Below are 26,624 nucleotides of genomic sequence, written 5' to 3'. Positions count from 1 at the left end.
ATGGGATGGAGGGGCCAGGCAGGAAGGGGACCCAGGGTGCATTAACAACTTTTTTTTTTTTTAATATATATTTTTAAATTTTCAGCTGAGGATCAAACCCGGGCGGCACGCATTCCAGGCAAGCGCTCTACTGCTTGAGCCACATCCCCAGCCCCATTAACAACTTTTATAACTCCCTGTAGGGAAGGGCAATCCCTGGGGCAAGTGACCTTAGCAACAGGTTAGAGCAGGGGCAGGTTTTCTTGTTAAGGGTAGAGAAAGGGCTCTGAAGGCATTAGCATTGCAATCCCTCTCCAACTTTCCAGACCCAAATTGACCTCCTTGATCTGATCTGACTGGATTTACCTATCTATACTGACTGCCTTACAGCAGATTCATTACACACACACACACACACACACTAAAGATTGGCTCTGAATGTAAGGCCAGGCAGCTGCAGCCAAAAGGAGGCAGTTTTTAAAAGGCCGCTGAATGAGGCTTGGCTTTATTGAGATTTCGCTCCCTGGCGGGACCCTCAGACCAACAGAGTGGATATAAGGAGAAGCAGAAGGGGTGGGGGTGGGGGGCTCGACCAGACTGGAATTTTTATTGGGCTTAGGGTAGGAAGGGAGGGCTTAGGACAGGAAAGGGGATTTTTAGAGTCCCTTGTCCTACTGGGGTTGGTCAGGGGAGCTGGCTAAGATCCAGGATTGGCGAGGAGACCCACTGATTGACAGGAGTTCTGTCAGTGCCTGATTGGTGCTTCTTTTCCACGTGCTTTGTTCCCCAGCCACCTCCATCGACCTGACACTGAAATGCCCCAAAGGTCCATGTGTTAAAGGCTTGATTTCCAGCTTCAGAGGTAGTAGACACTTTAGGAGGTGTAGAGCCTGGTGGGAAGGAATTCAGTTATTGGGGGGTATGCCCTCAAAGAGGGCTATAAGACCCTGATATCGCTCTTTTTGCTTCCTGGCCACCATGAGGTTCCCCCACATTCTCTCCACCTAGAAATACCAGTTGTCCTAGGCTCAAAAGGAACAGGGCTATAATCTCCAATTCTGTAGGCCAAATAAACCTTTCCCCCTTTTAAGCTGTTTATCTCAGGTATTTTGTTTTAGTAATAGAAAGCTGACTAACACACATTATTTATTGTATGTTATATAATTACTAATAATTATATAAATTCTAATTACTCTTTATTTCACCAATTGCATTATGCATAAATAATTATTCAAGCTAGTAAAATATGAGTGACAGAAACCTTTGGGAAATACCTCATTATTGATGTTTGAAGTTTCTGGATAGCTAAGAATATTAAAAATTTTTGTGTACCAATGGATTTCTAAATGTATGTTTTTAAATGCAAACAAACTAAAAGTTTAAAATTTTTTCCAGCCATTTCTACGTTCTCTTACAAATTTGTCACCCGTGACAGGATTTTAATAAGACTATACAAACTATTTTGTGTTCCACTTTTAAAATATGACTTCATGTGTACACTTCCACATATTGATATGGTCTATGTCTGTCAAACGTTTGTGCATCTCCAGAGGGAAGGCAGTCCAGGAAAAAGGAAATGAAGCTGTCCATCTCTGAGCCTTCACCAGAAAGACTTTGGGGATCCCATATTTTTGCATGGGGCGGATCATACATTCTTCTTGGGGGCTTCGTTCATTTAAGCTGCTATAACACGGACTGAGTAGCTTATAAACAATATAAATTTATTGTTCACAGTTCTGGAGGTTGGGAAGTCCAAGATCAAGTGCTGGTAGATGGAGAGTCTGGTGAGAGCCTCTTGTTCACAAACAGTGCCTTCCTGCTGTGTCCTCACAGGTGGAAGGGATAAGGCAGCTCTCTGAGGCCTCTAATCCTATTCATCACTTAGGAAAGGCCCTCCTTCTACCACTTCACATTGATGATTCAGTTCAACATGTGAATGGGGAGGGGGCAAAACATCCAGGCCATCACAGGGGTCATGCATTGTTCCTAGTGCAGCTGTCAGCACCGGGTCCCACTCTGTTGCCTGAGGGCAGTTTGGGTCTTGTAAACCAACACCAATTGATTTGTAGCAGCTGCCTGGGATCCAGTGCTGAAAAGGACTATGAGGTCAAGTTCAGTCTCAGCAGGAAGAAGTCTTCCTGCAATGTCTGCTATAGATTCATTTCCACCCACTGCTGCTCCTAATTGTACTAAAATGATGTTAACAATTCCAGGTCAGGCCAGAGTTTCAATTGACATAACCTGGTGACTCTAGGTGATTCTGAGTCTGAGAACTCCTACCTTTCAGAGACACTGCACATCTCAGTCTATATTTGGAAGCATAGATATATTTATGGGCACTGTGCTTTGGATTTGCACTTTAACACAGACATTAATATATCTAAAGCAATATTTTTACATCTTTAAGGAGGTGACCGTTTAAATTCTGTTTCTGTTATTTCTAATTGTGTTATGGCCCAGAAATGTGTCAAAATTTTGTCATTTTATATTTATGAAGTATATATTTTTGTTTTCAGAATATGACCAAAGGCATATCTATTTTTGTGCAAGTCTGTTGACTCAGTTTTTACTACTTTCTTTTGAGCATATACATACAGTTGAATTATGCATGCACACACACACACACACACACAAACACCCACACATATTGGTATAGTTCTTGACATTATTATTTGGTATTAAACCCAGGGGTGCTTTACTATTGAGCTATATCCCCAGTCTTATTTTTTTTTCATTTTTGACACAGGGTCTCCCTAAGTTGCTGAGGCTGGCCTTGAACCTGTGACCCTCCTGCCTCAACCTCCTGAGTCACTGGGATTACAGGAGTGTGCCATCATGCCTGGCTTGCTTATATTGTTCTGTAAGATTTAAAAAATTTACTTATTATTTTTAAATTGATATATATTTATATTAATTTATGGGGTACAGTATTATAATTAAATACATGTATGTGATGTGAAATGATCAAATCAGGGTAAAAAGTATTACCATCTCCTCAAATACATCTATTTTTTTTGAATTAGAAACCTTAAAAATCTTCCCCCTAGTTATTTTAAACTATCCAATTTTTATAGACTATAGTTGCCCTACTGTGCTACAGAACATTAGAACTACTTTATCCACCCTCTATGCTTCTCCTAGCCTTTAGTGGCCTCCATTCTACTCTATACACCCATATGATCAACTTATTTTAGCTTCCTCAATTGAGTGAGAACATGGGTATTTGTCTTTCTGGGCTGGCTTATTTCACTTAACATAGTGACTTCCAGTTCTTGCTTTTTTGGGGGTAGGGGAGTGCTGGGGGTTGTCTCATGCACGGCAGGCAAGTGCTTACCACAAAGCTACATCTCTAGCCCTCTGCCTATTTTTTTTTAATGCTCTTTCTCAGTCTTTTCCTTCCATGACCAACATGCCACAGTCTATGATCTAACATGTGTTGGACAGTTCAGATCGCTTTCAGCTCCCGGTAACAGAAAAATCTCATACTCAACGGCAAAGGCGAGAGATGAGGCTGAAGAGAAAAGTAGGGGCTAACTTGTCAAAACTTTTATTCTACTGCAATGAGAAGCCAGTCAAAGGGCCTAAGCAGAGGAAGAGGTTAAACAGCATGTTTTTCCTGTTTTCATGAACTCACTCTGGAGGCTGAGTGCAGAATGGACTGTGCGAGGGCAGGAGAGGAAATATGGAGGAGGTTAGCACGCTGTCTTTGGCAGCGGACCAGGAAGAGAGGAAGGTAGCTGAAACTGATTGTAAAATGAAGACAGTGAGAGGGGACAGGGGTGTGGCTCAGTGGCAGAGCACTTGCCTAGCATGTGTGAGGCACTGGGTTTGATCCTCAGCACCACGCTTAATATATACATAAAATAAAGGTCCATCAACAACTAAAACATATATATACACACACATACACACATATGTATATGTGTATATATGTGTGTGTGTGTGTGTGTGTGTGTATATATATATATATATTACATATATATATAAATGAAGACAGTAAGAAGGGGCCATTATAAAGCAAAAATGATATATGAAATGTGATGGAACCAAAGAAGCAATGTTTAAGCATTTTATGTCTTACCATGATATTGATACCTTACATCTAGGTGCCATACTTTGATTTAGGAAATTGGTAGTTTTCTGGTTGACTTGCTATGCCTTATAACTTTGTTATTTAAAATAATGGGAAATATATTCATTCTCTCTCTCTCTCTTCTCTCTCTCCCTCCCTCCCTGTCTCTCTTATATGGTACTGGACAATGAACTCAGGGGTGCTTCATTACTGAGCTACAGCCCTTCTTTTTATTTTTTTATTTTAGGATGAGGTCTTACTAAGTTGCTCAGGTTGGCCTTGAACTTTTAATCTTCCTGCCTTCACCTCCCAAGTGATGGGATTACAAGTGTGCTCCCAGCAGGAAATAGGTTCTCATTGGAATTTTTTTCTTGGAGAAAATCTGACATTTCAAGCACATGTTACTAACAGTTATTGTCTTGGTTTTAAATTTTTAATTACCAGCCTTGTCTTGGTTTTAAATTTTTAATTACTTTGTAAATTACTAAACCCTATTCTTCTAAATTCTATAGTAAAATTAATGTTCCAGGATGAAGTATCACCAGTGTTTTGTTTTGCATTCTCCCGGTGCAGAACTGGAACTATGGATTCTTCAATTTAAAAAGCACAGAATCAAGGGCTGGGGTTGTGGCTCAGTGGTAGAGCGCTCGCCTAGTATGTGTGAAGCACTGGGTTCGATCCTCAGCACCACATAAAAATAAAGATATTGTGTCCACCTAAAACTAAAAAGTAAATATTAAAAAAAAGCACATAGTCAAAACGAACCCAACTACCACGTGTAACTACCACGTGTAACTATAATGCTCTAGTAAAAAAGAAGCACACAGAATGTAGTATTTAAAAGTTAATCATAAAAACTAAGTGGAAAAATGACTTCAGAGATTTATCCCTGTTAGGCCAGGCGTGGTGGCGCACACCGGTAATCCCAGCAGCTCCGGAGGCTGAAACAGGAACTGATGGCAACTTCCAGGCCAGCCTCATAACTTAGCCAGAGCCTGTCTCAAAATAAAAAAATAAAAAAAGGGTGGAGATGGCTCAGTGGTTAAGTGACTCTTGAGTTCAATACCCAGTAAAAGTAAAAAATAAAAATAAAAAGATTTTTCCCTGAAATGCCACAAAGCAACACATTTTCGAAAATGGTTCCAAGGGGATATTTAAAAAGGACTTTTAGAAGTGGCTCCAAAGGAGTCCTGTTATAGGGCAGAAAGTGTGTATTATTTTCTTACACGAACTTCCTTGACATTTTGAGAAGGACCAGTGGAAACGTTACGTCCTGTTGGCCAAAGGGTCCACAACAGGATAACAAAACCCTGCGGACTAGACTTTGTGAGGACTCGGGAAAGTAGTGTGGGTGCTGCCCCCACAAGGGGCTCGGAGACTCCCCCAACCGTACAGCGCAATCTCCGACGTCGGGCCTTCCCTCCTCCTCCTTCCACGGGCTGGGAACAGTCACTCCTCAGAGTCTGGGGCTCCTGAGGGAGGATTCAGGGCAGCGCGGAGTGATGGAATAGGTGAAGGGGCCGTGGCTTTGGAAAGGTGAGTGCCAGGCTCCTAGGAACCGACTATTTCCATTTGAGAGCAAATGTACAGTTTCGAGTACCTATCGAGAGTTTAAGCGCCCGCTTCTCGCAACTGCAGAAACTGCAGACACCGGCGCCACTCCGGTGGCAGGGACCAGTCACTGCGCGTGCCTGGGGGGGCGTGGCGAAGAGGAGGGGCGTGGCGTCCCAAGCTCTTCAGAGACGCCGAGCACCCGGAATCGCCGAGAGCATGGCCACGCTGCGCAGACTGCGAGAGGCGCCCCGTCACTTACTGGTCTGCGAGAAATCCAACTTCAGCCACGACAAGTCGCGCCACCGGCACCTCGTGGAGACGCACTATCATAATTACAGGGTGAGTTAGGTTCCTGCGGGCAGTCAGTTTTGGAAAGAGAGGCTCTTGCTCAGCTTTACAAGGCGGGGTTACCGTCGCACTCGCAGGGGCGGGGAGAGGGCGTGTCCCTCGTTGGGCATGCTGGGAGTCGTAGTCTCTTCGCCTCTCGGCCCGGTTGGTTGCAGGGCTACAGGACTTCAACTCCCAGCATGCGTCGGGTGCAGGGCGGTGCGCAGCCCTAGAGGGACGGACTGGGAGCTGTGCGCCTCCCCAAATCGCTGGGGCTGCTCTCCCCACATCTGCTCCACCCCACGAGGAGTGTTCAGAGAGCTTGTGAAGAGCCTGGCGGGAACGAGGGAGGGAGGAAAGAATGAGGGCTGCCACGAGCTTGTCTCCCTCCCCTAAATCGTAGCTTGATTTTCTCTTGCGCCTGTGTGCCTCGGCATCCTTGCAGAGCTTCGTGCTCAGTTTTTCTAAACTGCTTGAAGGAGCTGGTTTGATACTCGAAAAACTCCAAATAAACCCTGGAGATACTAAGGGTTTAAATAAGCATCTTTACATTTTAAATTAATCGGCCTGATTGATTTCTCGGTGACATGAAGTGACGACCTAATCTCTCGGAAGAGGCTGGCGTTTGAGCTCTAAGGGAGGGATTTTCAAGATGTGAGCGCTTGGGCAATATTTCAAACCGCTCGGTTTTAATATCCCTGCTTTGGTTGAAACGCTCATCACAGACAGTAGTCAGGGATATATACCTTAATTCGTCGGTGACGGTTGTATTTCTCTGTCTAGAAAATGGAAACATCCAGGAGCACTTCTGCTTCTGTGTAGCCTCTTAATAATTGAATGTCCCTAAGTTTCTTAGTCACCCAGGAACAGTTAGTTCCTTTGATTTCAGGATGATACTAGGGCAAACAAATCTAGGGACGTTCAATTATATTTCTTTAAAAATAATGAGAAGAAAAAGATATAAAATACATTACTCATCTGCAAAAGATGAAAATGGGAATAAGATCTTTTCATTAAAATGTTTTTGTTCAGATTATGTTTGAGTGCAGAAATACAAAACTTGAATTGTCACATTTTTCTTTGCCTAAGACTGGTAGGTTAACTTAAGAGGCTTGTTTCATATGTTTATCTAATAACTTTCAGTGAAAATTGTAGTGAGCAACTTTCCTATTTTTTTCTTAAAAACCTTTTGTTAATCTTCATGAAAAATAAGACCTTGTTTATATTACACATTCCAATAGGTTTCATTTCTCATTCCTGAATGTGGAATGCTATCAAAAGAACTGAAAAACCTGGTCGAGGACACTGGACCCTATTACTTTGTGAAGAATTTACCTCTTCATGAATTAATTACACATGAATTTATCCACACTTTTGTAAAGAAAGGTAAGAAAAACCATGTAATGTCTATGAACAGGGCAAGATGAGGAACTTATGGGGAACAGTACTAGGTTCTCTTGTTTTAAACAGATCCATGGGGATATTTCCTGGGGTCACATGCATGCATCACTCCCCATCCCTCAGCATTCTCATCCTACTCTTTCCTGTGTCCTCTTCGGGTGGTGGTTACTGATTACATTTGTCCCCAGGTCCTGGATGGGAATGTTATAACATAAGGGTGTCTGTCAGTTTACAACAAGGATTCATGGAGAGAAGAGCCTGGTGATGTGTGTTCAGATGCGCTGCTGTTGGATGGGTGGCTGCAAAGTACTAACACTTCCAGCTGTCCCCATAGCAGCTGTTTCAGAAGGTCGGTCTCCTGATGCAGCCACAGTTGCTGCTCACAGGGCCAGATGCTCCTTGTGGTTCAGTGTTGTCTTTTAGATTTTTGTGTCGCTGAATCTTCTCTGCTTACCCCATTCCCAGCTGTATCTGCTGGAATGACTGGTTTGTTCTGGTAGTTTCCTGGAGCCATTGGTTTGAATTGTGTTTTAGAATGTCTTTTGGGATTTTGCTCTCACCTAGTAATCACTGCACCTGGCTATGGACCTATCTTGTTGTAGCCCCCACAATTGTCCTCTCTGCTGGAGTGGGCAAAAATTCTCCCTATGAAGAATTCTAGTTATTTGTACACATCTCATCTGACTCTGCTGGAGCTAATAATGACATTGAACATCTTATCTTTGTTTTGAAGCCTGATACTATTTCATTAATGGTGGGAACACTTACTGTAGCAATAAGTGTTTTATTATATCTTACCAAATTAAATTTAGATTTTAATATATCTTACCAAGTTAAACAACAGTTAACATTTTTAACGCTTTTAAATATCTTACCTATTAATGAAATAATACTGTTCCATTAATGGTGGGAACACTTATTGTAGCAATAAGTGTTTTATTATATATTACCAATTTAAATTTTAGATTTTAATGTATCTTACCAAATTAAACAACAGTTAACACTTTTAACACTTTTAAATATCTTACCAAATTTAACACAGCTTGCAATACCTCTATGAAGCAGGCCTATGGTCCCCTTTTAACAAATGGGGAAAGGCTTAGTAGTCTTTGAATATTGACCTAAAATTCTAGTCTTGTACTTTGTGACTTTCTGCTGGTAACCCCAAGGATACATGTTCCATTCTGAATCCATTTTCTACCTAATGATAGTGAACTTGTGTAAATAGGCCCTTAACAGTGGGGGATGGGGCTGTGGGTGAAATAGCTGGAACTTTGGCCTTCTTTGTGTTCCAAATTACCTGTGGCACATGTTGGGTTTATGGAGTGAAAGGAAGCAGTGGTAGATACTAATTGTTACTTAACTGAAGGTTTTGTTGTCATGTGAGAAATACAACATTTTACAGATATAATTTCTTCTTTTGTCTTAATTTCTCCTCTTCTAGGTTCGTGCTATGCACTAACATACAATACAAATATTGATGAAGATAATACTGTTGCCCTGCTTCCAAATGGTAACACTCATTTTCTTCTTTCTTAATTATAAAAGAAATACATGTAAAACCAATAACCAAAAAAATCAAATCATGTACATCTATACAAGCAAAGTAAAGGTACTCCCTCCCTCTAAACTCACTCCTTTTCTTGAAGGAACTACTAACATTTTAGTATTTATTCTTCCAGAGATTTTCTATGAATTTATAAACACACATAAGTGTTTTTTCTTTTAAAACATAAATTGTATCATACATTGTTTCTCAGTGTTCTCTTTTCCCAAGCTACAGATCATAGACATCTCTCCATATCAGTGCAATATACTTATAACCACAATTTTTTTAAATTGAATTTTCCAAGCTGGGCACAATGGCTCACACCTGTAATCCCAGCAGCTTGGCAGGCTGAAGTAGGAGGATCGCAAGTTCAAAGTCTGCCTCAGCAAAAGTGTGGCACTTAGCAACTCAGTATCCTAAATAAAATACAAAATAGGGCTGGGAGTGTGACTCAGTGGTCGAGTGCCCCTGAGTTTAGTCCCTGGTACCCACCTCCCAAAAATTGAATTTTCCAAACATTTATTGAATATGCAATAGAATATATTGCATATATTCTAGGTTCCTAAATTTTAACTCACAATTTTTAATGGCTTAAAGATATTTGAAATAATGTGTATGCCATGATTTAACTGTTCCTTCTTTAATAGAAATTTAGATTATTTCTAGTTTCACTATTATAATATCCTTTTGTGTATTTATGTATAAATAATATCCAGATATTATAAATAAGGTCGTTGTGTGCAGTTTATTACATTGATATCTAGCTGCTTAATTGTCTTGCATTCTTAGAGAACGTAAGTCATGTTTTTAGCATCTCTTTCATGGGAACTATTTGATTTATAGGGAAATTAATTTTATCACTGGATAAAGATACTTATGAAGAAACTGGACTTCAGGGTCATCCATCTCAATATTCTGGCAGAAAAATTATGAAATTTAGTAAGTATTATGTAATATCCCATCAGTTTCTAACAAGTCAGGAATCTTCCTGAAGCAACTTAGGTTTAAATGTTTAAATTGCCTCTGATCTCTTTGTTCAGAAAACCATAGCTCCTTCTTGTGTTTAAAACTTTTCACTGAGGAAAAGATGAAGCTATTAAGTGTGTTATACATTTCTCTTCAGCTGTAGGCTACATTTTATCAAGATCATAGAATTGGGCAGTCCATTAGACATGTATGTTTTAGGTCAAAAATCCAAAGTAGTCAATAGTTTATGACTTAATGAAGAGTTTCCTTTAATTTCACCAGATCTTTACAGTTACTAGTAGAAATTTACATACATGTAAAGAGATGTGGTTCTTCTGACAGTATCTGGTGTGGACATCAGTAGTTAAAGCTGCCACGTCCATAAGTAGATTAGAGTTGACCTTTTGAGGACTTTTGCCATTGGTCTTTGAAAGAGGAAAAATATGAATTAAAACATGTTTTGGAGGCTGGGGCCGTGGCTCACAGGTAGAGCGCTTGCCTTGCACATGTAAGGCACTGGGTTTGATCCTCAGCACCACATAAAAATAAATAAACAAAATAAAGGTATTGTGTCCATCTACAAATATATATATCGCGTTGTTATAGTTCTCAACGCTAGAAATGCCCACTGAAGGAATTTTTTTGACTTGGTACAATAAAGGGAGTATCAAAAGAATAAAGTGATTTTTACTATTTATAAAGCTTCCAAAATATTTGACTTTTTAATATTAAACTTTCTCCACAGTGCAAGATATGTGTATTTGAATGAATGTATTTCTTTTTCCATTTTTAAGTTGTTTCCATTGATTTGATGGATTTATCCTTTAACCTGAATTCTAAGAAGTATGAAAGAATATGTTGGTCCTTCAAAGAAAAGAAGCCAATGAAATTCGATTTTCTTTTGGCTTGGCATCATACAGGTATGAAGAATAAATTAGGTAATATACAGCGATTTTGAAATCTAATTGTTAATTCAAGGGGAGTAGTGAAAGATTGAATATTGATTTATTCCTATGATTAAAGAATATTTATATGTAAATGTATAAACATTATTAGGGAAATTGCTTTAGCCCTGTGCCATCTCTGAGGACAATAGCTTAAGGTAATCTAGACCTCTTAGCCATCTACCTCAATCTTCTTGGGTTATATGTAGATTCAGAGATCTTGAGAGTGGTTCAGATCAGCTTTATCAATTTCTCCCCTTCCTTCCCTCCCGCCTACCTTAAACAGCCTTGGCTAGAATATTTTAAATTAACACCAATTATAATTATATATATGATCTGCTCTTTCATTATTGCAGGATAATAGCTCAGGCATACCATTACATGTCAGATTCAGTTTGTTGTGACTTTTAATTGATTGGAATACTAAATTTAGTTCAAAATTTGATGTTCATCAAATATGTTAATCTGCCAAAACTGCCACACTGCCACATACATTGCTGCTTTAAGAAGTGTATCTTTGGCCCATTGCATAATTACAGTGAATCAAATCATTAAGAATTATAAAAGCATAGTACTCTCATTCAGAGGCTAAGGAAGCACGTCGGTCCCTTTTGGAAATAGGTCCATCTATCTGCTCTTCATGGTAAGTTCCTGGCCACTGGGTTGCCTAAGTTGCTCCCATAACTTCTGCTTCTGTAATTCTTTGGCACTTGTTCTGTAAAAATGGGCAGAGGGACTTACTGAAGTTTCAGTCACTTGAAGTCTTCTATGAGGATTCCCTATACAGTAGGTTCTGGATGTGTTCCTAAGACTCTTAATTACTTTCAGAATTTCTCAGGAACTGTGAAAAGTCTGAGATTTTACCCTACTGGCAGGCTAATGAGATTTTACCCTACTTGCAGAACATGAGACTCCTGGGTCAGAGACAAAAAAAAAACCCTGATTCCTCATAGCAATAAGAGTAGAGACAAAAGTAATTAGGAGGGAGGGGGAGAGAGAGATAGGAGGGGGCTTATTAGGGCAATTGGTTCATGCAGTCACAGAGGCTGAGAAGTCCCATGATAGACCATCTGTAAACAGGAGACACAGCGATGCCAGTCCAAAAAAAACCAAAAAGAGGCCTCAGAACTAAGCAAGCTGACAGTGTCATTCTCAATCCAAAGCCAAAGGCCTAAGAACCTGGGGGGCCTTACTAGTTCAGGCGTGGAGTCCCCAGGCCAGAGAAGCTGGATGTCCCAGTTAAAGGAAAGAGTGAATTTGCCTGTCTTCTGCCTTTTTGTTCTGTCTGGGCCCCTGAGCTAATTGAATGGTGCCCACCCACACTGAGGGTGGATCTTCCCTACTTAGTCCACTGACTCACATGCCGTTTTCCTCTGGAAGCATCCTCACAGACACATCTATAAATAATACTTTACCAGTAAGTTGACACCTAAAATTAACTGTCACACAGAGAATCAGCATTTGCGCCCTTTCACCGAGTCCTAGCACCCATAGGATGACATAAAGTTGATCCAGTAACGCTTGCGTTACAGGAGAGGAACCCAGAGCTTAAGGAACTCAAATCTTTTATAATGAGCAGTAATCCTGCTGATCTCTGCCCAGAGATAAGGGAGCAAGACTTTTTTTTCCATTATACTGGTCGGTAAGCAAGCCTATCCTTTGCTCTGGAGGGGGTCCCTGTTTCTGTATTCAAAGGCTGCAAGCTACATAAACATCTCTGAAAAGATACATTGGATTACTGGGTTTTCAAAGACAAGCTTGAATGAGATTCTATCATTGTTTACTTCCTCTTCTGTTTCCTGTACAGAGATTGTGTAAACATGCTCTCTGTAGTGTTCACTGTTACTCAGACATAAGAAATGCTTTGGGGTTTATGTCTTAAATTGAAATTTTCTTATTAGAATAAATGATGAGACTAATTTGGATCCAGTGTGAAAGAAAAAAAGAAAAGTTTACAGAAAAGTGTGAACGATGGTGAATGTTCACAGAACTGGAGCACAAGGAGCTGAAAGCAACTTGAAATGGTTTTGATTTGAATGCAGCTTTGCACAGCCTCCATTTTTACTTCCATTTGCCTGTTTCCCATAACTCAACAGGGAGTGGGGTTGTTTCAGGAATTCAGTGAATGTTTTTACATATTCATGTGACCTTTTGTGGTGTGTTTTAAGGTGCAGAAGAATCATCGATGTTGTCATTCTTTTCTAAATACCAAATTCAGGAGCATCAGCCCAAAGTATCAATGAGCACATTGAGCGATCTCCAGTGCCCAGTGCTACAGAGTGGTGAGCTCAGGGGAAAGCCCGAGACGTCCTGCAGTGCCCTAGAGCTCTTGGACTGGCTTGGAGGTGTCTTCTGTAATGCAGACCTGTGCGTATCTGAACTCCGTGGGTCTGGTAGGGGTCTGCTTGTTGCATGTTTTTAATAGCAGTCTAATACTTTGGATTTGATTATGTAGTGGCTAAAAATATGTTATCTTTTTTTTTCTTTGTGGCAGAAATAAGGAGCCTGATAATTTCATATCAAACTTTTGCTGTCCCCAACCAAGCACAGTGGTGGCCCAAGCTCATTTGTGTACAATCACTGGTTTCATACTTCCAGAGAAGATCTCTGTCCTACTGGAGCAGCTGTGGTAAGAACTCTGTCTTCTATATCGTGCGTGTTGGTGCCGTGGTGTCATGGTGAGAACAGTGCTGGTGTTCCCCAGGCAGGGCCCTGCACACACCTTTCTTTTTTCATTGCTTGGGCTGACAGTATAGTGAGTTCATCATCTTAAATGTCGTAATTAAGATGCTCCTAGGGAAATGTTACTACCAAGTAGTTAAATGCTTCTGGAAAATAAACTGCTCATTTTCCTGGTTCTGCCTCCCTGGGCCATTTTTTGGTGTAGGCCAAGTTATATGACTTAAAAACACAGTAACATTCTGTGTGACAAATTATGATCTATTTTAAGTATTGCAATTCTGCAAAATCTCTCATTCAAAAATGGAGCGGAAAAGAGCTGATCATTTCTGAATCCAAATCATATCTGAGATGTGTTCCAGCCTAAAATTCTGTGAATCACTAGGCATTAATAAGATTCTAAGTATTTTATAGAATAGTATAGGTTTTTTTTTCATTTTGGGAGGTACTGTATTAATAAAATGTATACATTGTGTCTAATATGAGGATGCTCACATCCCTATTGAAATGACTAAATTTGAGCATAATCCTCTTTATAATAATAAAGCTTATGATAATATTATATTCAATAATATAATATTGAATATTATAATAATATTCAAGCTTATAATCCTGTATAATGACATTTCTCAAATCAACATTCTCTAACATTCTGTTCTCAGTCTTTTTAAAAAAATTTTTTTAGTTGTAGATGGACACAATATCTCTATTTTATTTATTTATATATATATATATATATATATATATATATATATATATATATATATATATATATTTTATGTGGTGCTGAGGATCAAACCCAGTGTTTCATGCATGTGAGGCAAAGTGCTCAACCACTGAGCTAAAACCCCAGCCTTTACTTTTAAAATGTCTAATATGTAAGTCTTCAGGGTTTTCCTTTTTAAATCAAACATCCTTTTTCACACTTACTAGTTTAGGTCTTTGATTTACTTTAATAAGAAGGGTGGATTTTAAAAACCTGGTGAATTATTCTGCATTGTTTCAGTGAACAGAGATGGAGGAAAGCACTCTTGATGGGAGAGAAACTATACACTGTGTGGTGTTTTTTGTTCTTTTAATCTTAAATGATCTTCCAGAATAGGGATTGGAACTGATGGAGTTTTGTTTTATGTACTGTGTATTAGTTGAACTTTATGAAATTCACAATATAGCATCAGGAATTTAATTGCATCTAATTTTTATAAATTAAAGCAAAAGTCTAAGCTTCCTTAGAAATTAGAAATACTACTTATGCTGAGTCAGTTGTTTTTAAATGTGGACATTTCCTGAATCTCCTTGTTTGCTAAGAGTTCTCTTTCTTTTTCAGTCACTACTTTGATGAACCAAAGTTAGCTCCATGGGTTACATTATCGGTCCAAGGCTTTGCAGACAGCCCGGTTTCATGGAGAGAAAATGAACATGGTTTTTGGAAAGGAGGAGAACATTTATACAACTTCGTGATTTTTAATAATCAGGACTATTGGCTTCAGATGGCTGTTGGGGCAAATGATAATTGTCCACCATAAAAAATTCAAAATCATGTTTGTTTATATTTATGCTTGTTTTCAGATTTCTTCATTTTGTGTGTGTGTGTTTTGTTTTTTGTGGTACTGGGATTGGATCCAGGGTGCTCTATCACTGAACTACATCTCCAGCCCTTTTTATTTTTTATTTTTTATTTTGAGTCAGCATCTCACTAAGACTGGTTTTGAACTTGAAATCTCCTTTCTCAGCCTCTTGAGTAGCTGGGATTACAGAAGTGCACACACAAACACAGCTTCATATTTCTTAATTGAAAAAGAATGTGTGACAGCTCAGGTCTGTATAATGACAACATTTCTCAAATCAACATTCTCTAGCACTCTGTTCTGGAATGGGATCCATCTGTGACAACAACTGGGCTGGTCATTCAACCAGTCAGTCGTAGTTGATTTCTCCCATCAATAAGCACAGGTTTGTGGCTTACTGTCTAGAAGAGCAGGCTGGAATGGTAGGAAGCAGGGGGAGTTGGACAGTTGGGCAAGGTTTATCATTACTCATTCCAACTTTTCACATAACAAAAAGAAATTCTCTATCATCCTTATAAGGGTTATTCCTTATCATCAGAGCTACTCACATATTCACCTCATGAAATTCTCTCACCAGCCCTCTGAGAAGACTGAGGCAGAGTGTAAGTAAGCTACCAAGGTAATGCTGGTGGTAGACCTGAGATCTCATCTCAGGCCAGCCTGGCTCCTCGTGTGTGTTCTCACGCTCTGTGGAGCAGGAGGGGATCTGTGGATGTAGAAAGTAGTAGAGGACAAATTGAAAGGATTTTATTTCCAGCAATATGGCTGATAAGGACCAGCTGAAAACAGCAAAAACTACCAAAATACATATGAAGAACCATTTTTTAAAATCAGTGAGTTTGTAAGAGTTCTCAAAAGCAGATTTTTCTCTCCCAGTGCTGGGGTTTGAACCCAGGGCTTTGCTAGGCAAGCTGCCTTATCTCTGAGCCACATCCCAAGCCCTAGGTTTTTGTTTTTTTGGTTTTTTTTAAATTTTGTTTTTAATGGAAGCAGGAACCCAAAGTAATTAAGAGCATTGATGCTACTTTTCCCCCTTAATATATTTGCCAAATGTCAAACATTTCTTTTTACAACCTGGTGGGGGAGGGGCAACAGAACAGCAGACAAAGCTCAGAGCTTGCCCAGGGAGAAGAACCACAAGGAGAGCTCAAAGCTGAGACCCCAAAGCACAGACCCACTGTGAAGGCAAACCTGCCTGCTTCTCACCCCTGCAGCCCCTGGACAGCATGCAAGATATCTCCTGAGGGAAAGCCTCTCCCTGAGAGGATATATTTGAAGTGATAATGGTTTAGTGCCTTGCAGGCAACGCAGGAGCAAACCAGACTGCCCTTAGAGTTTCAAGGAATACACACATATATAGTCAAAAGTCACAAACACATAAAATAGGCAAGAGCCAGCAGAAAAAATGAACAGGAGCAGAGCCACAAAGACTTGGAGTTAACCAAACACAATGTAAAATGTGTTTTATACTTAAATGAGGATTAAAGAGCATGATTTTAAAAATAACCAAGAAGACTGGGAAAAGTGCCAAGGAGAAGTCCTGGAATGAAAAATATCATAATTGAAATTGAAAGTTCAAATGATTAGTTCAACAGCGAACTAGACACCAGTGCAAAGAGAATAACCCAAGAAATAAAGACATTCTCAGACTTGTAAAAGCTGAAAGGCTATTACCTGGGGGCCCACAAGATACGAAAAATTAAAGGATGTCCTTCAGTCAGAGGGAAAATGCCTGCACAAAGGAATGAAGAGCACTGGGAGTAGAACAACATGGATAATTATATGATTTACTGTTTTTTTGGTTTTTTTTTTAGGCATATGCTCTTTTTTTTTTATTGGTTGTTCACAACATTACAAAGCTCATGACATATCATATTTCATACATTAGATTGAAGTGGGTTATGAACTCCCAATTTTACCCCAAATGCAGATTGCAGAATCACTGATTTACTGTTTTTTAAACCTCTTTAAAAATAGTTATTTAAACAAAAATAATAAAGTTGCATGAGATTTATATGTAAAAATGAAGTTGATGACCACAAAGGCTTTGAAAGACTAGTAGAGGAGATGCATAGAGTTGTAGGATTCTTAGACTGTACAAGTGCTTTATTGTCACTTAAATGTAGAGTGTTGTGCCAGGTGCAACTCAGTAGGCTGAGGCAGGAGGATGGTGAGTTCAAAGCCAGCCTCAGTAACTTAGTGAGGCCCTAGGCAACTTAGTGAGACCCCGTCTCAAAAAAGGTCAGCACCACATAAAAACAAGTAAAATAAAGGTATTGTGCTCATCTACAACTAAAGAAATATTTTTTTTAAAAAAGGCAGGGTTTTAAAAAAGATTGGGTTGAAAAAAATAAGACTCAACTATATGCTGCCTATGAGAAATGTTGTTTTGATATAAAAGTACAAATAGATTTAAAGGATAGGAAAAAGATATACTAACACTTTTAAGTGAAAGCTGGAGTGGCTATATTTATTTCAAAATAGGTTTCAGAACAAAGAATGTTACTATAACTGACAGTAGTCAACTAAAGAAGAAACAAGTTTTGGCATCTGATAACAAACTTCAAAATGCATATAGTAAAAACTTTAGAATTGCAAGGAGAAATAGTAAAATGGCAAATATCAGATTTTAATACACCTCTCAATAATTAATGAGTATCCTGAAATCAGTAAGAATATAAAAGTTTTGCCCAACAGTATCAATTAAACATGGGACATTTAAGGAGATAGACTGTACCATGGCTCATCAAAAACATCTCAAATTCAAAAGTATTCATTATATGGTGTCTATTTTCTGATCAGAATAGAATTATTAGAAATCATTAACAGAAAGACCCTTGAAACCCCCCATCCCAATATTTGAAAACTAACTCAGTAACCTGTAGCTCAAAGAAGAAGTCTGAAGGGAAATTAAAAAAGTAAAGTGAATAAAATATCAAAATTATGGGTTGCCACTAAAGCAGTATTAGACTGCAATTTTTAGCATTCAAATACCTATATTAGAAAAAGATCTCAAATGAGCTGCTTATTTAAGAAGCTAGAAAGATAAAATTAAATCCCCAGCAAGTACAAGAAAGGGAATAATGAACAAGTGTAATTCATTGAAATAAAAAAAAAAACTTAGAGAAAAATCAATGGACCCAAAAGCTTATTTGGGAAGATTAAATGAAAGAATAGAATGTTCAACCAGATTGATCAGGAGAAAAGAAACAAGGAACACATTACTAATATTGGGAATGAGAAAGGTGACATCATTAAAGATTCCACAGATATAAAAGGAGAGTAAAAGACTATTAGAATGGGAATATGTTTATCCCAATAAATTCAGCAATGGAGAACTTGACAAATTACTTGAAAGGCACAAGTTACACAGCTCACTCAAGAAGGAAACAGATAACTTTATAACACTGCGTCTATTTAAGAAATTAAAATTGTGGTTTGAAACCTTTGTCTAAAGGCAATCTAGGTCCCAAGTGGCTTTCATGGCTACAGTTAGCAGAAATAATGCCATTCTTTGCAAACTGTTCTGAAAAGATGGAAGAGGACAGACTTCCAACTCATTCTATGAGGCCCAAATCACCCTGGTACTTGTCAATCATGTTACAAGAAAACTACAGGCCAATATTATTCATGAACATACAGTGAAAATTCTGAACGGCTCTTTTACAATTTGAGTCTTGCAGTATAAGACTGAAGTACTATTTCCTGATCAAATGAAATTTATCCAAGGACCACTGACTTGATTGAACATTCAGAAATTAATCAATGTAACTACTCATATAAATGAACTAAACAAGAATAGTCATGTAATCATCTGAATACGGAAAAAACACAGTTAATAAAATCCAGCTTTCAAGTAACAAATTAGGAATCAAAGGAGCTTATTCAACCTGATGAAAGGCAACTACAGAATCCTTACAGCTGTGATAATTATGAAAGCCTGGAAACTTCCCCCATGTGAAGAATGAATTGGGGATGTCTGCTCTTAACCACTTCTGTTCAGCATATTGGAGGCTCTGGACTATGCAATTGGGCAAGAAACAATAAATGATATCCAACTAAAATTAAAAAATCAACATTTGTAATACCATAAAAATATCAAGCTCCATCCTGCCACCAGCACATACCCACTGGAGCCCAGCCTCCAGCACAAGACTGTCCCTTCCAACCAGAAGGCTATGGGGGGAGGCCAGGCCCCGCCTAAAACCGCCCACACCAAATTGCGGGGACCCAGGTCCAGGGTAGGTCCCAGTTCACCGCCCCCACACCCGGGCGCCCAAGCGTAACCGACTTTCATCTTGAAACACTGCAGTCATCGCCATAGCCTTCCCCATGCAGTAGCCCCTAACTTTTTCACCACAGACAGAGCCTAGAAGCAGCCACATCTCAGAGCAGGAATCCCAAAGAGAGCGTGAGACCCACCCTTTCAGTCCCATCTCTGTAAGACATTGCTTCCATCTTGGGGCACCTTAACTATTATCTAGAGTTACCTCGGCTGTTGCCACCACCACCTTTAGTTGCAGTAGCACACACTGAGGGACACCTGCAGGGTCTGGAAGCCCAACATCAAGGTGAGGTACAGACAATCTGCAAGGGTACTACAAGAATGTAGGGAAGAAACTGTACTACCTCAGATCCACACTGCAAGAAAGGAAGACACATAGACAACATGAAAAAACAAGGGAGGCAAGTGCCCCAAACTAACCAGGACACTGTAATAACAGAACCCATGGACAGTGAAGTTGATGAAATGTCAGAGAAGGAGTTCAGAAGGTTCATAATTAAAATGATCTGTGAGGGCTGGGATGTGGCTCAGGCGGTAGCGCGCTCGCCTGGCATGCGTGTGGCCTGGGTTCGATTCTCAGCACCACATACAAACAAAGATGTTGTGTCCGCCGAAAAATAAAAAATAAATATTAAAACAATTTCTCTATCTATCCCCCTCTCTCTCTCTCACTCTCTCTTTAAAAAAAATAAAAATAAATAAATAAATAAAATGATCTGTGAATTAAGGAATGACCTAAATGAGCAAATACAGGCAAAAATTGATCACTCCAACAAAGAGATAAGAGAGCAAATAGAGGTAGCAAAAGATTACTTCAAGAGAAAGATACAGACTCTGAAAAAAAAAAACAGTTAGAAATCCTTGAAATGAAGGATACAAAAAACCAAATGAAAAATCCAATAGAAAGTATAACCAACAGACTAGATCACTTAGAAGAAAGAACATCAGATAATGAAGACAAAGTATACAATCTGGAAAATAAAGTTGACCAAAGAGAGAAGATAGTAAGAAACCATGAACAGAACATCCAAGAATTATGGGACAGCATAAAAAGACCAAAATCTAGAGTTGTTGGGATAGAGGGAGGCACAGAGTTTCAAACCAAAGGAATGCACAATCTCTTCAATGAGATAATATCAGAAAACTTTCCAAGCAAGAAGAATGAATAGGAAAACCAAATGCAAAACGCTTACAAAACACCAAATGTACAAAATTACAACAGATCCACACCAAGGCACATTATAATGAAAATGCCTAGCATACAAAATAAGGAAAGAATCTTAAAAGCTGCAAGAGAGAGGAATCAGATCACATAAGAGGAGACCAAATTGTATCTCAGCAGATTTCTCAACCCAGACCCTCAAAGCCAGGAGATCCTGGAACAACATATACCAATCTCTGAAAGAAAATGGACTCCAACCAAGAATCTTATATCCAGGAAAACTAAGCTTTAGATTTGATGAAATAAAAACCTTTCATGATAAACACAAGTTAAAAGAATTTACAAGTAAAAAGCTTGCACTACAGAATATCCTCAGCAAAATATTCCACGAAGAGGAAATGAAAAACTGATGAAAATCAGCAGAGGGAAGGATTACACTAAAGGAAATTTTAATCAGAAGAGAAAAACAAGTCACATTAAATACCAAAAATAAACAAAAATGGCTGGGAATACAAATCGTGTCTCAATAATAACCCTGAATGTTAATGGCCAAAACTCACCAATCAAAAGACATAGACTAGCAGATTGGATTTAAAAAAAAAAAGACCCAACAATATACTGACTCCAAGAGACTCATCTCATAGGAAAAGACATCCACAGACTGAAGATGAAAGGTTGGGAAAAATCATACCACTCACATGGACTGTGGAAACAAGCAGGGGTTTCCATCCTCATATCAAATAAAGTAGACTTCAAGCTAAAGTCAATCAAAAGGGATAAAGAAGGACACTACAGCCTGCTCAAGGGAAAGTTCATCAAACAAACTCTTCTCAAGTTCAAGAGTCAAATAGACCACAACACAAAATTCTGAGTGAATTTAACACACCTCTTTCACCACTGGGTAGACCTTCCAAACAAAAGCTGAACAAAGAAACTATAGAACTCAATTATACAATCAATAACTTAGACTTGGGGCTGGGGATGTGGCTCAAGCGGTAGCATCCTCGCCTGGCATGCATGTGGCGGGGTTCGATCCTCAGCACCACATACCAACAAAGATGTTGTGTCTGCCAAAAACTAAACTAAACTAAAATAAAATATTAAAAAAAATAACTTAGACTTAACTGACACATATATAGAATATTTCATCCATCAACAAGTGAATACACTTTCTTCTCAGCAGCACATGGATCCTTCTCTAAAATAGACCACATGCTATGCCACAAAGGAACTCTTAGCAAATATAAATATAAAGAATAAAATTAGAAATCAATGATAGAATAAGAAAAGCTACTCCAACACCTGGAGCATAAATAAAATGCTACTGAATGAACAATGGGTTGCAGAAGACATCAAGAAGGAGATTAAAAAAAATTAGAAGTGAATGAGAACACAGATGCAACACATCAAAATCTCTGGGACACTATGAAGGCAGTTCTACTAGGAGTTCATGGCATGGAGTCCATTCCTCAAAAGAAAATTAAAAAATCAAAAATAAATGACTTAACATTACATCTCAAAGCCTAGAAAAAGAAGAACAAATTTACACCAAAAGCAGCAGAAGACAGGAAATAATTAAAATCAGAGCTGAAATCAATGAAATTGAAACAAAAGAAAAAATTGACAGGACAAAAAGTTGGTTCTTTGAAAAAAAAAATGAATAAAATTGACAAACCCTTAGCCATGCTAATGAACAGAAGGAGAGAGAAAACTCAAATTACTAACATACATGATGAAAAAGGAAATATCACAACAGACAACACATAAATACAGAAGATAATTAGAAAGTATTTTGAAAACTTGTACTCCAATAAAATAGAAAACATTGAAGGCATCAACAAATTTCTAGAATCATATGATTTGCCCAATCAATTTGGAGGATATACACAATTTATACAGATCAATTTCAAGCGACAAAATAGAAGACACCATCAGAAGTCTACCAACCAAGAAAGGCCCAGGACTAGATGGATACACAGCTGGGTTCTACAAGACCTTTAAAGAAGAACTAATACCAATACTCTTCAATTTATTTCAGGAAATAGAAAAAGAGGCAACACTTCCAAACTCATTCTATAAGGCCAATATCACCCTGATTCCAAAACCAGGCAAAGACACATCAAAAAAAGAAAACTTCAGACCAATATCTCTAATGAACATAGATGCAAAAATTCTCAATAAAATTCTGGCAAATTGAATAAAAAACATATCAAAAAGATCATGTACCATGATCAAGTGGAATTCATCCCAGGGATGCAAGGTTAGTTCAACATATGGAAATCAATAAATGTAATTCATCACATCAATATAGTTAAAATAAGAATCATATGATCACCTCAATAGACACAGAAAAAGCATTTGACAAAATGCAGCACCCCTTCATGTTAAAAACACTAGAAAAACTAGGGATAACAGGAACATATCTCAACATCGTAAAGGCTATCTATGCTAAGCCCAGGACAACATCATTCTAAATGGAGAAAAATTGAAGGCATTCCCTCTAAAAACTGGAACAAAACAGGGATGCCCTCTGTCACCACTTCTATTTAACAACGTTCTTGAAACACTGAACAGAGCTATTAGACAATAGAAATTAAAGGGATACATATAGGAAAAGAAGAACTCAAATTAGCTCTATTTTGCTGATGATATGATTCTATACCTAGAAGACCCAAAAAGTTCCACCAGAAAACTTCTAGAACTAATAAATGAATTCAGCAATGTAGCAGAATATAAAATCAACACCCCATAAATCAAATGCATTTCTGTATATCAATGACAAATCCTCAGAAAGGGAAACAGAATGGAAAACTAGCCCATTTACTATATCCTCAAAAAAACTAAAATACTTGGGAATCAACGTAACGAAAGAGGTGAAGGATTCATATAATGAAACCTACAGAACCCTAAAGAAAGAAAACAAAGAAGACCTTAGAAGACAGAAAGATCGACCTTGCTCTTGGATAGGCAGAATTAATATTATCAAAATGACCATAATATCAAAAGCACTATACAGATTTAATGCAATGCCAATCAAAATCCCAATAACAATTCTCATATGAATAGAAAAATCATTCATGAAATTCATCTGGAAAAATAAGAGACCCAGAATAGCCAAAGTAATCCTTAGCAAGAAGAGTGAAGCTGGTGGCATCACTGTACCATACCTTAAACTATACTGCAGAGCAATAGTAACAAAGACAGCATGGTATTGGCACCAAAACAGACTGGTAGACCAATGGTACAGAATAGAAGACACAGAGACTAACCCCCCCCAAAAAATACAATTATCTTATACTATAGAAAGTGTTGAGAGCCACAGCCAAGTCGGAATGGCCCCTGGCATTTTGCCAGAAGTAATGGTTGAGAGGCGAGCCATTAAGATGATGCTGGATTGATTCAATTGTATATTAGACCTTTACACCAGTAATAGGGCGGCTCTTGCTGCCTCCAACGCCCGCCCGCTACTTTGGAGTTCCTGTTGAGTTGAGGGGTTCTGAGAGTGAATGCACACGCAGCCCAAGAGAGGGAGTTCCGGTTGGTGTGTGGTGTGTTCCTGGAGGAGCCACGTGGGTGGTGTTCCGGGCTGTGGGAGTTCGGAAATAAAGTCTGTTCCTGCTCGAGTGGCTCGTGATTTGTGCCCAGCCAGACTTCGGCAAGAAAGGTGCCAAAAACATACAGTGGAGAAAAAATAACCTCTTCAACAAATGGTGCTCGGAAAACTGGAGATCCATATGCAACAAAATGAAATTAAACTCCTATTTCTCACCATGCACAAAACTCAACTCAAAGTGGATCAAGGACCTAGGAATTAAACCAAAGACTGTGTGTCTAATAGAAGAAAAAGTAGGCCCTCATCTCCATCAAGTGGGATTAGGCCCTAACTTCCTTATTAAGCCTCTGGTAGCACAAAAATTAAAATCAAGAATCAATAAATATGGGATGGATTCAAACTAAAAAGTTTCTTCTCACAAAAATAGATAATAATCTGTGAGGTAAACAGAGAGCATACTTCTTGAGAGCAAATCTTTACCCCTCACACATTAGAAAGAGCACTAATATCTAGAATATATAAAGAGCTCAAAAAGCTAAACACACAAAAAAACAAGTAACCCAATCAATAAATGGGCCAAGGACATGAACAGACACTTCTCAAAAGAGGATATTCAATCAATCAACAAATATATGCAAAAATGTTCATCATCTCTAGCAATTAGAGAAATGCAAATCAAAACTACTCTATGATATCATCTCACTCCAGTCTGAATGGCAGCTATTATTAAGACAAACAACAATAAGCGTTGTCAAGGATGTGGGGAAAAAGGTACACTCATACTTTGCTGGTGGGACTGCAAATTGGTGTAGCCAATATGGAAAGCAGTTTGGAGATTCCTTGGAAAACTTGGAATAGAACCACCATTTGACCCAGCTATCCCTCTCCTCAGTCTATGCCCAAAGGACTTAAAAACAGCATACTACAGGGACACAGCCTCATTAATGTTTACAGAAGCACAATTCACAATAGAAAAACTGTGGAACCAACCTAGATGCCCTTCAGTGGATGCATGGATAAAAAAAAAATGTGGCATATATACACAATGGAATATTACTCATCAATAAAAGAGAATAAAATCATAGCATTTGCAGGTAAATGGATAGAGTTGGAGAAGATAATGATAAGTGAAGTTAACCATTCCCAAATAACCAAATGCCAAATGTTTTCTCTGATATAAGGAGGCTGACTCATAGTGGGGTAGGGAGGGGAAACAAGAGAGGAATAGATGAAACTCTAGATAGGGCAGGGGGTGGGGGGGAAAGGGAGGGGCATGGGGTTAGAAATGATGGTGGAATGAGATGGACATCATTATCCAAGGTTCATGTATGAAGACACAAATTGGTGTGAATATACTTTGTATACGACCATAGATATGAACAATTGTGCTCTATATGTGTGATATGAATTGTAATGCATTCCATTTAAAAATGCAGTACTTGGGAATAAATCTGACAAAAATAACAATATAGAGAATAAAAAAACTACAAAATCTTTCTATGATAAAGAAGACATCTGGGAAGATATACCATGTTCATGGGTAAAGGAGGTAGGTGTGTCTATAAAGGGGCACCATGAGGAACCGTCATGGTGATGGGACGATTCAGTATGTCTACCGTGATTGTCTGTACACGGACCTACACGTAATGAAATGGCACAGAACTAAAACACACAATTACAAGTAAAACTTCAGAAATCGAATTCAGGTCTGTGGATCATACAAATGTAAATTTCCGGGTGTTAGCATGCGGTAGTTATGTAAGATGTTACCATTGTGGGTGGGAGCTTACACGGGATGTCTAAGGATCATGTTCTGCAACTTCCTCAGGTTTTAATTACTTAAAAATAAAAACAAAGCAAAAAATAAAAATGTGTGCTTTTTAGAAAGACGTGAAGACCAAACCATACAAAAAGAAACAAGGAGAAAGTACACGTGAATCTGGGATGGAAGGGGAGGACTACTTGGGTACCTGCCCATTGTCATGATGCACACGTCCTTGATGAATTAATGACTTCTGTGGGTTTATTACATCTAAATAAGTAAATGGCCATCAGTGACAAAAAAAAACAAACGTGTCACAATCAGTGATTGTGGTCTGTGCACTTAAGCTTGGGTGCAAGAGCCTACAGGGGCTGGAAGAGGGTAGGAATGGGGTGATGCCGTCAGCAGACCAGAGTTCCATGGGTTCCTGAAGTCAGTAGCACAGACCACAATCACTGATTGTGACACAGGAATTTTGATACCAATGTTCAGTCCATAACAGGTGGCCCTGCAGACAAAGCTTCTTGGCCCCACAAGCTATCCTTCAGGCAGGCAGGATGATGGTAAATAAGCTCTGTAGAGCTGCTTTGGTAGAAATTTAAAAAAATACAAAATACATTTCCATCAGGGTTACTACAGGATGCCGTAGCTACGGCAGGGCAACAGCTATGATGGTGGAAGGGGACTCATTCATGGAGGGAGAGTCCTTAGGAGGAAACTTACCATGAGTTCCCCCTCCACCTGCCCCACCAAAACCCCCTTGTCTAAGGGGCTCCCTAGGGGCTGCCCCACAACTTTTTCCCCACCAGATGTTAGGAACTAA

The 26,624-nt window shown here is 38.9% G+C and overlaps 1 protein-coding gene across 1 annotated transcript; it reads left to right on the top strand.

The window, feature by feature from the left end:
- The first annotated feature begins 5,689 nt into the window (after positions 1 to 5,689).
- Positions 5,690 to 15,027, top strand: Rpp40 (ribonuclease P/MRP subunit p40). The gene is made up of 8 exons (XM_026407123.2): positions 5,690 to 5,944; positions 7,174 to 7,318; positions 8,778 to 8,846; positions 9,726 to 9,821; positions 10,643 to 10,768; positions 12,961 to 13,159; positions 13,287 to 13,421; positions 14,799 to 15,027. Exons 1-8 carry the CDS (start codon positions 5,822 to 5,824, stop codon positions 14,995 to 14,997), a joined length of 1,092 nt encoding a protein of 363 aa, XP_026262908.1. The 5' UTR covers positions 5,690 to 5,821; the 3' UTR covers positions 14,998 to 15,027.
- Positions 15,028 to 26,624: the final 11,597 nt, after the last annotated feature.

The sequence above is a fragment of the Urocitellus parryii genome, chromosome 8, assembly GCF_045843805.1.
Source record: "Urocitellus parryii isolate mUroPar1 chromosome 8, mUroPar1.hap1, whole genome shotgun sequence".
Classification (NCBI taxonomy): domain Eukaryota; kingdom Metazoa; phylum Chordata; class Mammalia; order Rodentia; family Sciuridae; genus Urocitellus; species Urocitellus parryii.
The sequence above is the reverse complement of the archived record's forward strand: the minus strand, read 5'-3'. Positions and strand labels throughout refer to the sequence as shown.

Coding starts and splice junctions, on each gene's coding strand:
- Rpp40 (XM_026407123.2), top strand. CDS start 5,822: ATGGCCACGCTGCGCAGACTGCGAGAGGCGCCCCGTCACTTACTGGTC. Junction 8,847..9,725: donor TGTTGCCCTGCTTCCAAATG/GTAACACTCATT, acceptor TTTGATTTATAG/GGAAATTAATTTTATCACTG. Junction 13,422..14,798: donor GTCCTACTGGAGCAGCTGTG/GTAAGAACTCTG, acceptor TTTCTTTTTCAG/TCACTACTTTGATGAACCAA.